Here is a 13405-nt window from a genome sequence, read left to right on the forward strand (position 1 = left end):
GAAGCGTAGTTGAAGTACTGTTATTCATTCAGGTTGTTGAGGAGGAGATTCAGGAGAATAATGATGAGATTGACAGTGTTACATCGGATGTTGAGAGCCAGTCAGCAGCCGGAGAGTCCAGAGCAGCTAGGTTCAGGTTTGTGCAGGGCAGCACAAGGTTGATGATACTGGCTATACAGGCAGCTAATTGTGATTAACTAAAATTAGGCTATTAGCGAGCTAAAATCAGATTTGGAAGTGTAACGTCAGCAAAATGATTATTCGTGATGTCAGCTCAGTAACGTTAGTTCGGCTAACGTTAGTTAACAACGTTAGCTAGCTAGCAACGTAACTGGCTGGCTAAGCCAGCTAACGTTGTTAGCTATGTGTTCTTTTTAGCTTGCATGCCCAGTACCTTGCCAGTTTACATGCTAGTATGAAAGATTTTTTTTTTAAAAGCCATTACATATCATCACTCATAGCTGCATAGGATAAGCAGCTAGGTAGTTAGCTAGCTATTTATGGGTAGTATTTTGTTTATTCATTTAGTGACAGTATATCTTATACATATTCTGGTAACTAAGTGTGTTTGTATAGCCAGTTATATTGAACCACGTAGCTATTTACTCTGTTAGTCTGTTTCTCTACTGTAACATAACCAGTTACATTAATTATCTATGTCTTCATTCTGCTTTGCAATATAGCCACATACATACATATCACATTCATTCAACATTATATCCCTATACTAGCCAGTTTAGTATAGCACTGTCACTATTATTTTTTGTAATCTACAGTAATGTTTGTGTAATAATATAATAACTGAGCCCCAAAAAAATTTGCGCGCGCCCAACTAAGACTCCCCTTGGGGCTTATAGCCACTGATGTCTTTGAATCCTAGAAACGCCCCTGGTTCAGACGGCGGTAGAGTTGTGTTTCTCCGGTGCTCCCGTAGATGGCGGTGAACCCGTCTTTCTCCGCACTCTGATGTGGAAGTGCCACGGTGTCTTGTCATGGAGCTAGCTAGCCAATGCTAACGTTAGCCGTCTTTCCTCTGAATGTTTACTGTACAGCAGCTGTGCGAACGTCGGGTCGCTTGTCTATTTACCGTTTTGTATAAATCGCATTTTATTTTTCTCTTGAGTGTGTAGGGTCACCTTATGAAACCACCAATCTGGATCGCGGCGGTAGTAATAGAAAGAAGATAGAGGAATTCTCTAGGTCTTCTCGGGAGAAACTTCTTCAGTCCAAAAACAAGATGTTTTCCAAATTCACCTCCATCCTCCAGCACGCTGTGGAGGCGGTAAGTGGATTTTGTTTTTAGCTGGCATGGGATACAAGGCACAGAGTAGTGGTGCCAAGAAACCTGGAGGATAGAAATGGGCCTAAAGCTAGCTGACCTTAGCTGGCTTTCTATCTTTCAAGAATATAGAGATCTGCTTGTAAATCGAAGCAGGACAAATGTGGTGTTCTGGGACGGTGCAACGTTTTAATGTAGCGACAACATCTGTATGTAAAAACACTTTAAATCGTTGGTTGGATATTTCCTTCTGGCTATGTAGCGTTAGCTTAGCTAGCTAGAGTAGCTCAGTAACCAAATGAATAGGCCCGTTGCTAGCATTGGAAAATATGGTTGTATAAATTATCCCTTTAGGTTATCACAAAAATAATACAGTAGGGAATATTTAATTATTTAGTTGACGAACACACTTTCAGTCTCTTATTGGCGCTTACGTTTAGTTGTGTTCGTTAATCATCGAATAAACCTAGCTATTAGATAATGTTAGACATTTGGTTTTGTAAACAATTATAGCTAACATTAGCTAACAAGCCTATTTGGCCAAGATTTGTCGCGTCAAGAATCGTGCTTGTCAACATACACTATGCGAAAACATAATAGTCTAATTTAGAAATTCTTTGGCCGAAATAGTTAGTGGCTATTAACTTAATTGCTCTCGAATTAAATGTGCGTAACGTTATAGCTATTTAAAACGGTGTTAGCTAACGACAGTCTATCATGTTACCTAACCTTACTGACTTGCTGTTAACAGCACGTTACTTCGTTTGGAAATTGTGTACAACCTAACCGGGCTGCTAAAATGTTTATGTACTGTAATGTTTATATATTTGTAGATGTAGCGGCATACCTGCAAAAATAATTAAAAATTTTTTTTTTTGAACTACCACCGTGATTGTGGTACTGTAGGTGGTGAAGCCGAATTGTACTACTTAGATTTGCAGTCCTGTCAGTGTAGTCTTGCGGGACTAGATTGCTCTGAGAGGCACAAAGGATAGGCATGGATTTTGTTATCTGAGAACTCTGATGGGAGAATTTGCAGAGGCCGTGGTTTACATGCTCCAGACACTTAGACTGTGCTCTGACCAGATTCTGGTTCGTGTTTTAATCATTTGTTTATTTTTTTGCAGCTGGCGCCTTCTCTTCCTCTCCAAGAAGACTTTGTCTACCACTGGAAAGCTATCACACATTACTACATAGAGACGTCAGGTAATACTGCCTTCACACATTACTACACACAGACAGGTAATGCTGCCATCTCATCTTACTCCATACAGACATCGGGCAATGTGGCTGTTGCATGCTAATATAAAGCAACATTCTGCTAGAATCATATATTGAAGGACATCATTGTGCATGCCACCTGGTTGACACCCGCTTTTTAAAATGCAGATGACAAGGCCCCAGTGACTGACACCAACATCCCATCTCACCTGGAACAAATGCTGGACATTCTGACCCAGGAAGAGGGCGAGCGGGAGTCTGGCGAGACCGGGCCCTGCATGGAGTACCTTCTGCACCACAAAATCCTGGAGACCCTCTACACCCTGGGAAAGGCAGATGTAAGCATAAGCCAGTTTTGTAAGGAGCCAACAAATGGCTTCTCTCTTCTCTGTTCTCTAGCAGAGGACCAGTCAGTGGTAATTTCTTATCTTTAGGACAATGACAGGGTGTTTAGTAAGAAAAAATCTGTGGATATGAATATGCTTCATAATAATACGCCATGTGTATTACGTCCTCTTTATTTTTCTTTATAACACATACAACCTGCAGTGCCCCCCTGGGATGAAACAACAGGTGTTGGGTTTCTACACCAAGCTTCTGGGTAGAATCCGGCAGCCTCTCCTGCCACACATTAACGTCCACAGGCCTGTACAGGTGAGACCACCAAGTGCATTTGTGTTTGTGTGTGTACAGGTATGACATCTGTCATTGTAAGTGCATTGGTGTATTTGCGTATGTGTACTGGTGAGACCTATGTCACTACAAGTGCATTGGTGTTTTTGTATGTGTGTAATAATAATAATAATAATAATAATAATAATTAAAGCCGCAAGCGGCGTTGGGAGGGGTCCAAGCATTGGCACCATCGCGCCCCCTATGGAGCGATTTCAAAATGGCTTTGTCCTCATGATCATATACCTTCACCCAACATATCTACTGAATATCATGATGACTGTATAAAATATTGATGACTTATGGCCAATTTTGTGCTAAGAGATGCTGTCAGATGACTTAGTTGCGTCGCCATGGATGTGTCCAAGGGTTGACCTCATTTTCAAATTTATGGTTTATTAAAAACCTGGTTTATTAACAACCTTTAAGTTGAAGCCTGTTCAACATATCAATAAGCATAGGCCTATAGTGTTACAACACTAAACCATAGAAAACTATATAAAATATATTAAAAAAATTAAACAATTGTAAAGTAAATTATCTTTAAACAGGTCTTTCACTTTAAAATAGATCTAAAAACAGCATATTTCAATAACAATACAGTGTCTTCCTATAATAAAATATTTACAAATTAGAACAGCTATTGCTACTGGAGTGAACTGAGTCTAAGCTTGCGCTGTATCAACGACGGGGAATGCACAAGCGCACGTCACCTCACTTGCCAACCTTGGTTGCTACTGCCATCTAGCGAAGATTCTGACAAATTACACTTTTCATCCTCTCAATCAGTAATGCCGGAGACACATGTCCCTAGCTTTTACATTTGACGCAAACCTACCGAAGGTCGGAAAATTCTAATACGAACCGTTTCTTCTTTTTTTTTTTTTAAGTACCGAAAAGGTGCTGAAGTTTCTGTATACCGTGCAACATTACGTCAGACACATACCTATTCCAATCCATTGCTCAGCTTAGCAGAGAATGCACATTTCAGAGCACCTCAGAGACAGATAGAATAATAATACATAAATACACATTTCAAATAATAAATACAACATTGAGAAAAAACGAAACAAAAGACGAAATATCAACTTGCGACCTGCGTGCTGCGCGCAGAACAGCCTACCGTTTTATTTATTTAGACATTGGCAGATGAGAATTTTCGGTTACGCTGACCTATGAAACGCTATTCCAAATACAAAATCAGACATGTTATACATCATTAGAAAGCTTATACTCTCACCTACTGAATAAATGAATTGTCAATCAAGCCAAATTGTACTAAAAAGGGCGACAACGCCGTAAGCAACAGGTGTGGTATTACGCACAGCTATTTTTGAAGGTAGCCGACCCAGGAATCACAAATGCGCGTATATTTCCCAAACGGGTTGTCCAAGACAATATATGCTCACTCAGTCGCAAAAAGGACATCTCTACGCATAAAACCAATGGTAAGATTGTATATTTATTCAATGTTTAGTCCCATATATTGACTGTAGAATGACATGGTATAATTTTTAAAAACTTCTCGTTTATTTCGTTATTCAATGAGCAGCGTTTTCACTGCTGTATTGGCATATGTTAGGGCTAATGTCGGGTTTATCTTGTTGCTATGGAATATTACATTACATTACAAGTATTTGGCAGACGCTCCTATCCAGAGGGACGTACAACAAAGTGTATAATCATAATCAGGAACAAGTGTGTCGAAAACCCTAGAGAGAAGTACCGTTCCAAGTGCAGGGAACAACCGCATAGTTCAACTTGGACCCTGTAGGTTAAACTGATTAACACTAACACAAACAAGAACAGCAACAACGCAGTCTATGCAAAAATACAAGCAATAGTTAAGACGAGTTAAGACTAAGTCACCTACGAAACAGCTACCTAGTTACAACCCTAAGCTTACAGTCAATTTAGAGATTAAGTTGAGAATACGATTTCTCTCAGCATAATGACGGATTTAAAGACTAAACGAACTCACCCGATGTTGTCTTCAAATGGACCGTATTATTTATTTAGCCATTGGCAGACTACAGCATAAATTGCGTCTTTTGGTTATATTCAATATTAGTAATTGCAGCGAGAAACTGCAGCTGTAGGTCGTTATGTTATGGTAGCAACGGAACGAAGCGGACTATAGACGGTTTCAACGGTAACAACATAAACAAACGTTACTGCGCATGTGCGTTGTTCTGGCCCTAACTTGACTTCCGGCAGACTTCCGCAAACAATCAATAACAACAGAGTCCCTCTAGACTATTTCTGATAACAAGCAAAGTAAATAACAAGTAAATTACGTTAACTAGCTAGTTAAAACTATGTCTAGCCCGTATTATTTGGGGTTACCAGTCGAAGAAAAGAACCGTTACTTGGCCAAACTGAAATGCGATAATGTTACATTACCAGAAAATCAAGCGACAGATAACTGTTCACAGTATTGCACCTTGCTGAGCATCATACATTCCTTACATAATCCATAACTGTTCTGGGTTACATGCACATTCATTCCTGTATAAAAAGTGCACTCTTTCTATGATGTTGCTTAAAAACGATGATTAGAAGCACAAACTGGGGCTAGTGGGCAGCATGTGTAGCCAATGCAATTACTGTAGGTTATTTATTTAACCTAGATGTTTTATGGGAAAACATCGTAGCTCTTATAGTTTGGGTCATCTTGCTAGGTTACCACAACAAAAATGATCAGGCAATGTAACGCTGTCAAGTCATTGGAAACAGGTATCATAACGTTAGTAAAAAACGTAGCTAAAGCGTATGAACTACTAGCATTGAGCTAACGTTACTGTGCATAATTTATAAAATGGTAGCTACGTTTAGCTAGCTAGCTAGTTGGCTAGCTAACTAGAATGAATTAATTAAGCTACAATCAATTTAGTTAGCTAATTCATAACTATTTCAGGCGTGTTACTGGTCAGCTTAGTTATCGCTTATTATGAGTTTGTTACCTGAAACAAAGTGCTAGAGTGAGAGCACCTATTCGACCACCTTCGTTCGACAGACAGGAAAGCGTAAACTGATTCGCAACTATATATGAAATAGGCGAAATATCGGTAACAACCTGTACCTAGTTATGTAGGAAAAATATCCTTGTTATCCTCCTGTGGTTATTTTTTCAGTACTTTCACGTTTTTTGTGTGCCAGCAAATAAGTCAGACGTGGTCCAGCGCTAGCATTTGGTTGCTAAGGGGACGTGTATCGACCACCCCATATAAATGAATGGAAATTTGCTAGTATCCTGTCTTGCATATTGGAGGTTAATATGAGAAAGGGTGGTCTCTCATCAGCACGTCTAGGAATCCGTACATATTCACTGTTGTAACCTAAGTCGCAGGACGCAAAATAGCCGTTAGGAAAGCAGTTTGAAATTATGAAGCAAAGTCTGCGCCATTGACTTTAATGGGTCGCGATGACATAATTCATTGTCTTAAGTTGATATAGTAAATAAGGCTGTATTAGTATTACTAAATGTGTATGTATGAAGTTGATTTTTTAAAATACAGTTTATTATGTGTATTTTTACAGGACTTACATTTTAATAGGTAACGATGTCCAGTTATTTCTCAAAAATACGAAGTAACAACGGGCAAGCACCAGCTATGATAATCGCAGGGATTCATCAATTCATTTCACGATTTCCTAGTGAGGTTACAAAGTTAAATTATGTATTTTTACTAATTTTCGAAATATAGTTTGTTCCTGAGGTCAGGTTGCACCCCACAGCACAACAACCTGAGCCCAACATCAGTCTGTTCATCAGTTTAACTTTCACTCCATTTTTAATCGGTGCCATATTAGCCAGTAAACACAAACCCAATAATAAACAAACACAGACCGGAAGTTAACTTAGGGCCAAGCGCACAACCTTGGCAACGCGCGTGCCACTGATGAAACCGTCTATATATGTATTGGGCTACCGTCATAGTTTCATTATACCAGTGTGTTTTCGCGCGTTTGCACAGAAACTCAGAACCTACCAATGAAATGGTTCAGCTGTATCTCAGCATAATGACAGATTCAAAGACTAAACGAACTCACCCGATACTGTCTTCAAATGGATCCAGGCTCAAGAAAAGTAATTATTCATCCTCTCAAAAAGATTTAACTAAAAAACTTTTGGAAGCCTAGCATGCACTCCGACTGGCACTGTCTTCAATTGCTTCCCCGACGTTCAGACCCTCCCCTCACTGATAAAAACTAGACCCTACGGTGTCGGATTACTTGCGTCGCCATGGATGTGGCTTGCCGTAAAGAAGTTTACTAGATGTCGTAACACTTAGATTTGGAGCTCCAGCTCTTCCGCACCCCACCTAATAATAAAGTCCAAATGGCGGGAAAACAATATGGCGGACACACGTGGTCCTAATGGCAAAGTTGTAGAGCACATTTACATGCATCGGTCGATGAAGTTTTGTGTTGATTTGACTTACGATGTGGGAGTTATGACCTTTTGAAGTATAACCCTTTGTTATAGCGCCACCATCTGGCCGACAGGTGATATTTAGTGCCTGAGTAGTGGGGGGCCATAGGAACCCACCTACCAAATTTGGTTGGGCTACAACTTATGGTTGCTGAGCCTCAGACATTTAAGTGGAGAAAGCTTCCACTCCCCAACGAAAATGTCAAAATGGCGGGTAAACAATATGGCGGACATAGGTGGTGCCAATGGCGAAGTTGTAGAGCATGTTCAGATGCATAGGTCCATGAAGTTTTGGGTTGATGTACCCTATGGTGTGGGAGTTATGGGCTTTTACGCATGACCCTTTGTTATAGCGCCACCATCTGGCCGACATAGGCGATTTTTAATTCCTGAGTAGTGGGGGGCCATAGGAACCCACCTGCCAAATGTGGTTGCTCTAGGACTTATGGTTGCTGAGCCTCAGACACTTTAAGCAGAGAAAAATAATAAGAATAATAATAATCCTAACAAATACAATAGGGTTCCACCAGCTTCGCTGCTTGGACCCCTAATAATCCTAACAAAAACAATAGGGTTCCACCAGCTTCACTGCTTGGACCCCTAATAATAATAATAATCCTAACAGATACAATAGGGTTCCACCAGCATCGCTGCTTGGACCCCTAATAATAATAATCCTAACAAATACAATAGGGTTCCACCAGCTTCGCTGCTTGGACCCCTAAGTATAGCTGCAAGCAGCGATTATGGGGGCCAAGCAGCAAGTTCAACACGCCATTGCAACATTTGAGCTACCATGTGGTCACTCAGAGTGACCTTGGAGTGACCTTCAATCGTTATGCAAAGTTTTGCGACACCAGAACGGGCGGTTACGTAGTGTTATCAAATCATACAGGATTAGTAGCATTTGAAGAATTTTTTTAAAAAAGTCTAATTTGCGGAAGATCTAATGAACGGAGCTTATGGGAAACGTGTTGTGCTTGACGAGTTGCTCATATGTCCAAAATTTCATGACTGTAGCTTAAATGGGGCAGGAGATATGCTTGTTCACATTGTCCAAAACCCACACCTATTAGCTCATGATAGTGCCACCTTATTGTTAATCGGCTTCGTATTTGCTCCCTGTCCATTTGGAGTGCCCCCATACCAATGTGCCAAATTTCGGAAAAATCGGCATAGTAGTTATGCCTAAACCGGAAGTGAGCTCTCTAGCGCCGCCATTTTGTTTGATCGGGCCAACAATACAGGGTTAGCCTCCACTTATGTGTGCTGATATGCCTACAGAGTTTTGTGGTGTTAGGTCAAGCCGTTCAGAAGTTATACACCTTTATGTGAAAAGCCACACCCTCCGCAATATTCATTGGCTTATAGTGGCATTGTTTTTCAAAAATCCGATATGTTTATTAGTAGACATTGCTCCATAGATTATGTATACCAGGTTTCACTCATACCTCACAAATAGGTCAGAATTCGTATCTAGAGCCCGACTGATATATCGGCCATTATTTGACTTTTTTGACGACATCGGGATCGGCAGTTATGCCGCCGATGTGTCCCGATATTTTAATAAGTATAATAAACAAAAAAACAATGATTATTTATCTGTACTTGTCTGTTCGAACGTTGTAGTTGCTATTTACTAGAATTATCCAGTAGAGGGAGCTCTAATACAAGTGTGAACTGCAGCAGCTGACGCGCTACTTCTCTAATAAGACGTTTGTCACTCGTGCCTCATCCAATATTCTCCACTGCAAGACTTGTCTGCACAGATTCGATTGCCGCAATAAAGGTATGTATATTTAGTGAAAGTTTTTTAATTAAATGCGTTTATACGACCACTATGTTTATTAATCCTCATTATCAAGCGAGTGAGCTAGCTAACATATTTGGTTCACTTTAGCAAGCTAGCTGGCTAGCAAGCCTTTATGAAGTGGCAGTGAGCACATAAGCAGCATAGGATCTACATTTCCAGAGGACATCGCTGAATTCTCAAATAAATAACCAGCCAAAATAAAAAGGTGATTGAATGCATCACACATTTGTTTTTTATCTGAGATAATGATATTAGCTACTATATGATGCTGTGTCAATAGCCAACGCGTTATTGCAAGCGAGTGTGTCATCTAGTCACGTGTCATCGTAGCAAGCGAACCAGACAGTAAAAACACCGATAAAACACTTCTAACGTTTAAGCCATGTTATCTTGCTTTGTCGTGATAACATGAGAGAAGGATTGCTATTGGAGAAGTGAATCAACCAACAGTTAGCGCGGGTAACCTGCACGAAAGCGCATTGTAGTTTTTTTCACGTATTTCATCCAGTCAATTTAATTTCATCTAACGTTACACTTGATTCACTATTTGGCTCCGCTGGATAATGTCTTACTCTTTGGGATCATGTAGCAGAAATAAAATAAGAAAATATAATTAATTTAACTTACTGAGAATATATAATAAGAAATAATGAGGCTGTGTCAATAGCTAATGCGTTATTGCGAGCGAATGTGTCATCTAGTCACGCGTCAGAGCGCATTGTAGTTATTTTCACCACCGAATTCTTACGGACAGGGAAGCTCGCTAGATAGTCTTACTCTTTGAGATCACGTAGTAGGAATAAAATAAGAAAATATAATTAATGTACTGAGAATAGATACTAAGAAATAATAAATTAATAACACCAACAACAATAATAATAATATTAATAAAAATACATGTTTGAAACTGGAAAACTTTTTAAAATTCATTTCTTATAGATGGCTGGAAAAGAAAGGAGTAAAAGCAAAGTGTGGAGGTATTTTGATTTCACACACTTAAAGATGGTGTTAATATATATATTTAATTTAATATCATCTTTTACTTTTTTTAATCTAAAAAGTTCTTTGTGTGTTTGTTTCTATTTTTATTTGTTTGCTTATAAGTTAAATGTTCTTAAATATAGAAACTTTAATAAAATATAAGTTTTTCAAATTGATTTGAAAATGTTGCACTTTTTGACAAAATATCGGTCAAAACATCGGTGGGCTAGGACTCTCCAAAATCGGGATCGGCATCGGACCCAAAAATCTGGCATCAGTCGGGCTCTATTCATATCTATCCATGGTCTCACCTCAGATCTTGCCACTGTCACACAGGGTGTCCCACAAGGTTCTGTTCTTGGTCCCCTCCTCTTCATCATCTATATGCTTCCCCTTGACCCCATCCTCCGCAGCTTTGGTCTCAATTTCCACTTCTATGCAGATGACACTCAAATCTATATCAGCTCTGCATCCACAAATCAGCCACCCACTGCCCTCATTGAAAACTGTCCGACACACGTCAAATCCTGGATGCAACACAATTTTCTTAAACTCAACTGTGAAAAAACTGAAATCATTCTCATCGGACCAAAACCCCAGCTCACAAAACTACACGACTTTTCCCTCACCATCGACGGTACCCCTGTCTCCACCTTCCCCCTGGTCCGCAACCTCTGTGTCATACTCGATCCGTCCCTCTCCTTTGAAAAGCACATCAATAACACTGTCAAGGTTTCATTTTTCCATCTACGCAATATCTCCAGACTCAGACCCTCTCTCACCCATCCCGATGCAGAAAAACTCATCCACGCATTCATTTCCAGCAGACTGGACTACTGCAACGCACTCCTCACTGCTCTTCCCTCCCGCCTCCTACACAAACTGCAATTAGTTCAGAATTCGGCTGCAAGAATACTGTCCCGCACATCCTCCCGGTCTCACATCACCCCTGTCTTGAAAGATTTACACTGGCTCCCAATCACATCATGCATCACATTCAAACTCCTCCTAGTTTATAAATCCCTAAATGGCCTCGCACCCACTTACGTCTCTGACCTCCTGCTCCCCTACCAGCCACCCCAGACAATTACGTTCATCTACTGCCGGCATCCTCACCACCATCCCCTCTCAGCGCCGTTCTTTTGGCAACCGCGCCTTCTCAGTTGCCGCCCCCTAACTCTGGAAGGCCCTCCCCCCGGACATCCGTACCTCAGACTCACTCACCTCCTTCAAATCTCGTCTTAAAACCCACGTCTTTTCCCTAGCCTTCCCTTGATGTTTGTCTTCCCCCTCTCACACCCCCTCCTACCACCGCTGCACCACTAGTCCCACTGCATTTTCTTTTTTTTCTGAATTGTATGATTCATTGTATGTCTGTATGTAAGTATCATGTATTGTAAAGCGTCTTTGAGACCATGAAAAGCGCTGTATAAAATAAATGTATTATTATTAAGTCTCGTGCAGATCGGTGAAAAATCCTAGGAGGAGTTCGATCGTTTATAGTTTTGCATAAAATTCAAAATGGCGGAAAATCTGAGCAACCGGAAGCGATTGGTCCTTGAGGCAAATTTGTTCCTCATGAGGAGTGGCATATGTGTGCAAAATTTCATGATTCTAGGTCAAACGTTTGCAATTTCAATCGCTTGCCTTCGGTGCTCGGCCCCTAATAAACTTTATTTGTATAGCACTTTTCAAAAACAAAGTTACAAAGTGCTTTACACACATAAAAAGAAATAAAATAATACAAGATGTAGACAACAGCTTAAGAGACGCATTAAAACAAAGTATATGAATAAATTAACATGAAAATAGGAGCAGCATGAAAGAGGGCCAAACAGAGGAACAGATACAGATACATGGTTAATAGAATATAGTAAATAACAGGATGTTAAAAAGTAAAAAATGAGAGTAGTAGAGGTATTAAGAGGCTAAAACATTAAAAGCAACTTTGTAAAAATGTGTTTTAAGAAGGGATTTAAAACAAGGCACCGACTCAGCGAGCCTGAGCCTTGTACAGATGAGACCTCTGTCACTGCAGGTGCATTGGTGTTTTTGCATGTGTGTACCGGTGGCATCTCTGTGACTGTAAGTGCAGTAGTGTTTTTGCGTGTGTGTATTGGTGAGACCTCTCTCACTGCAAGTGCGTTAATGTTTTTACATGTGTGTTCAGGTGAGACCTCTGTCATTGCAAGTGCATTTGTGCACATGGCAGAATGAACAAGGGTCTTACATGTGTGAACCCTTGCCATGTGTATCCCTTCTACCAATTACTGGGACAACATGCACTCACTAGCTTCAAAATTCATATGGTGTGGGAAGCAAACCCGGGTTAAAATGTCTACCTTGGTGCTTTTGGTGAATTGTGCTATGTCCACTTTCAACTTGCTTTAACTGCTGTAAAATACGCTATACAAATAAAATTTGATTGATTGATTGATTGAACCCATATGCATCAGTGGTCTGGAAGCCTATAGAGGAAAGGGTAGACTTTCCCCGTTGATAGATTTGTTTCACTCTACTGTACCACTTAATCACTCCAAGCTATGCCTAGGGCCTGTTATTTCCTTCCTTCTCGCTGTGTGGCGTACTGTGGAGAAAGGGTCTAACACAGTTCAAAGGTGGCATTTAGACAATCCCAATATTTCACCAACTACTCAATTCTCACTGGAAATGTCCAGTCTAGAGTGGTAGAATTACCATGTCTTTAGGCCTATTCGCACGGGACTAGTATTACCTGGGGACCTCATGTGATTTAGAAATTACCCCCACATCTGTGTTTTGTGCGGCGCATTCTCACGGGATAAGCGAAGTCTGTTTTACTCAAATTTACTCATAGACGCCGCATTGACTGCTTCGGCCCGTTGCTGTGATACGTCAACGTCGCCGTCATATTGGACCAGGCAAGATTGGGATGAAAACAAATAGAAGTAAACGGGGGAGCTGCGGTTTTTCGGGATAAAATGCACTATAACGTTTGCATTTCTAAACTGATTTCAATGAGTCG

At 40.4% G+C, this 13405-nt stretch overlaps 1 protein-coding gene across 1 annotated transcript in view; it reads left to right on the forward strand.

The window, feature by feature from the left end:
* The first annotated feature begins 886 nt into the window (after positions 1–886).
* fhip2a (FHF complex subunit HOOK interacting protein 2) overlaps positions 887–13405 on the forward strand; it is a 45862-nt gene continuing 33343 nt past the window's right edge. The window contains exons 1-4 of the mRNA XM_064321323.1: positions 887–1282; positions 2407–2485; positions 2669–2838; positions 3050–3154. Of these exons, the coding sequence (XP_064177393.1) occupies positions 1238–1282; positions 2407–2485; positions 2669–2838; positions 3050–3154 (399 nt within the window). The 5' untranslated portion in view covers positions 887–1237. The remainder of the gene's footprint in view (positions 1283–2406; positions 2486–2668; positions 2839–3049; positions 3155–13405) is intronic.

The sequence above is a fragment of the Anguilla rostrata genome, chromosome 2, assembly GCF_018555375.3.
Source record: "Anguilla rostrata isolate EN2019 chromosome 2, ASM1855537v3, whole genome shotgun sequence".
NCBI classification, from domain to species: Eukaryota; Metazoa; Chordata; class Actinopteri; order Anguilliformes; family Anguillidae; genus Anguilla; species Anguilla rostrata.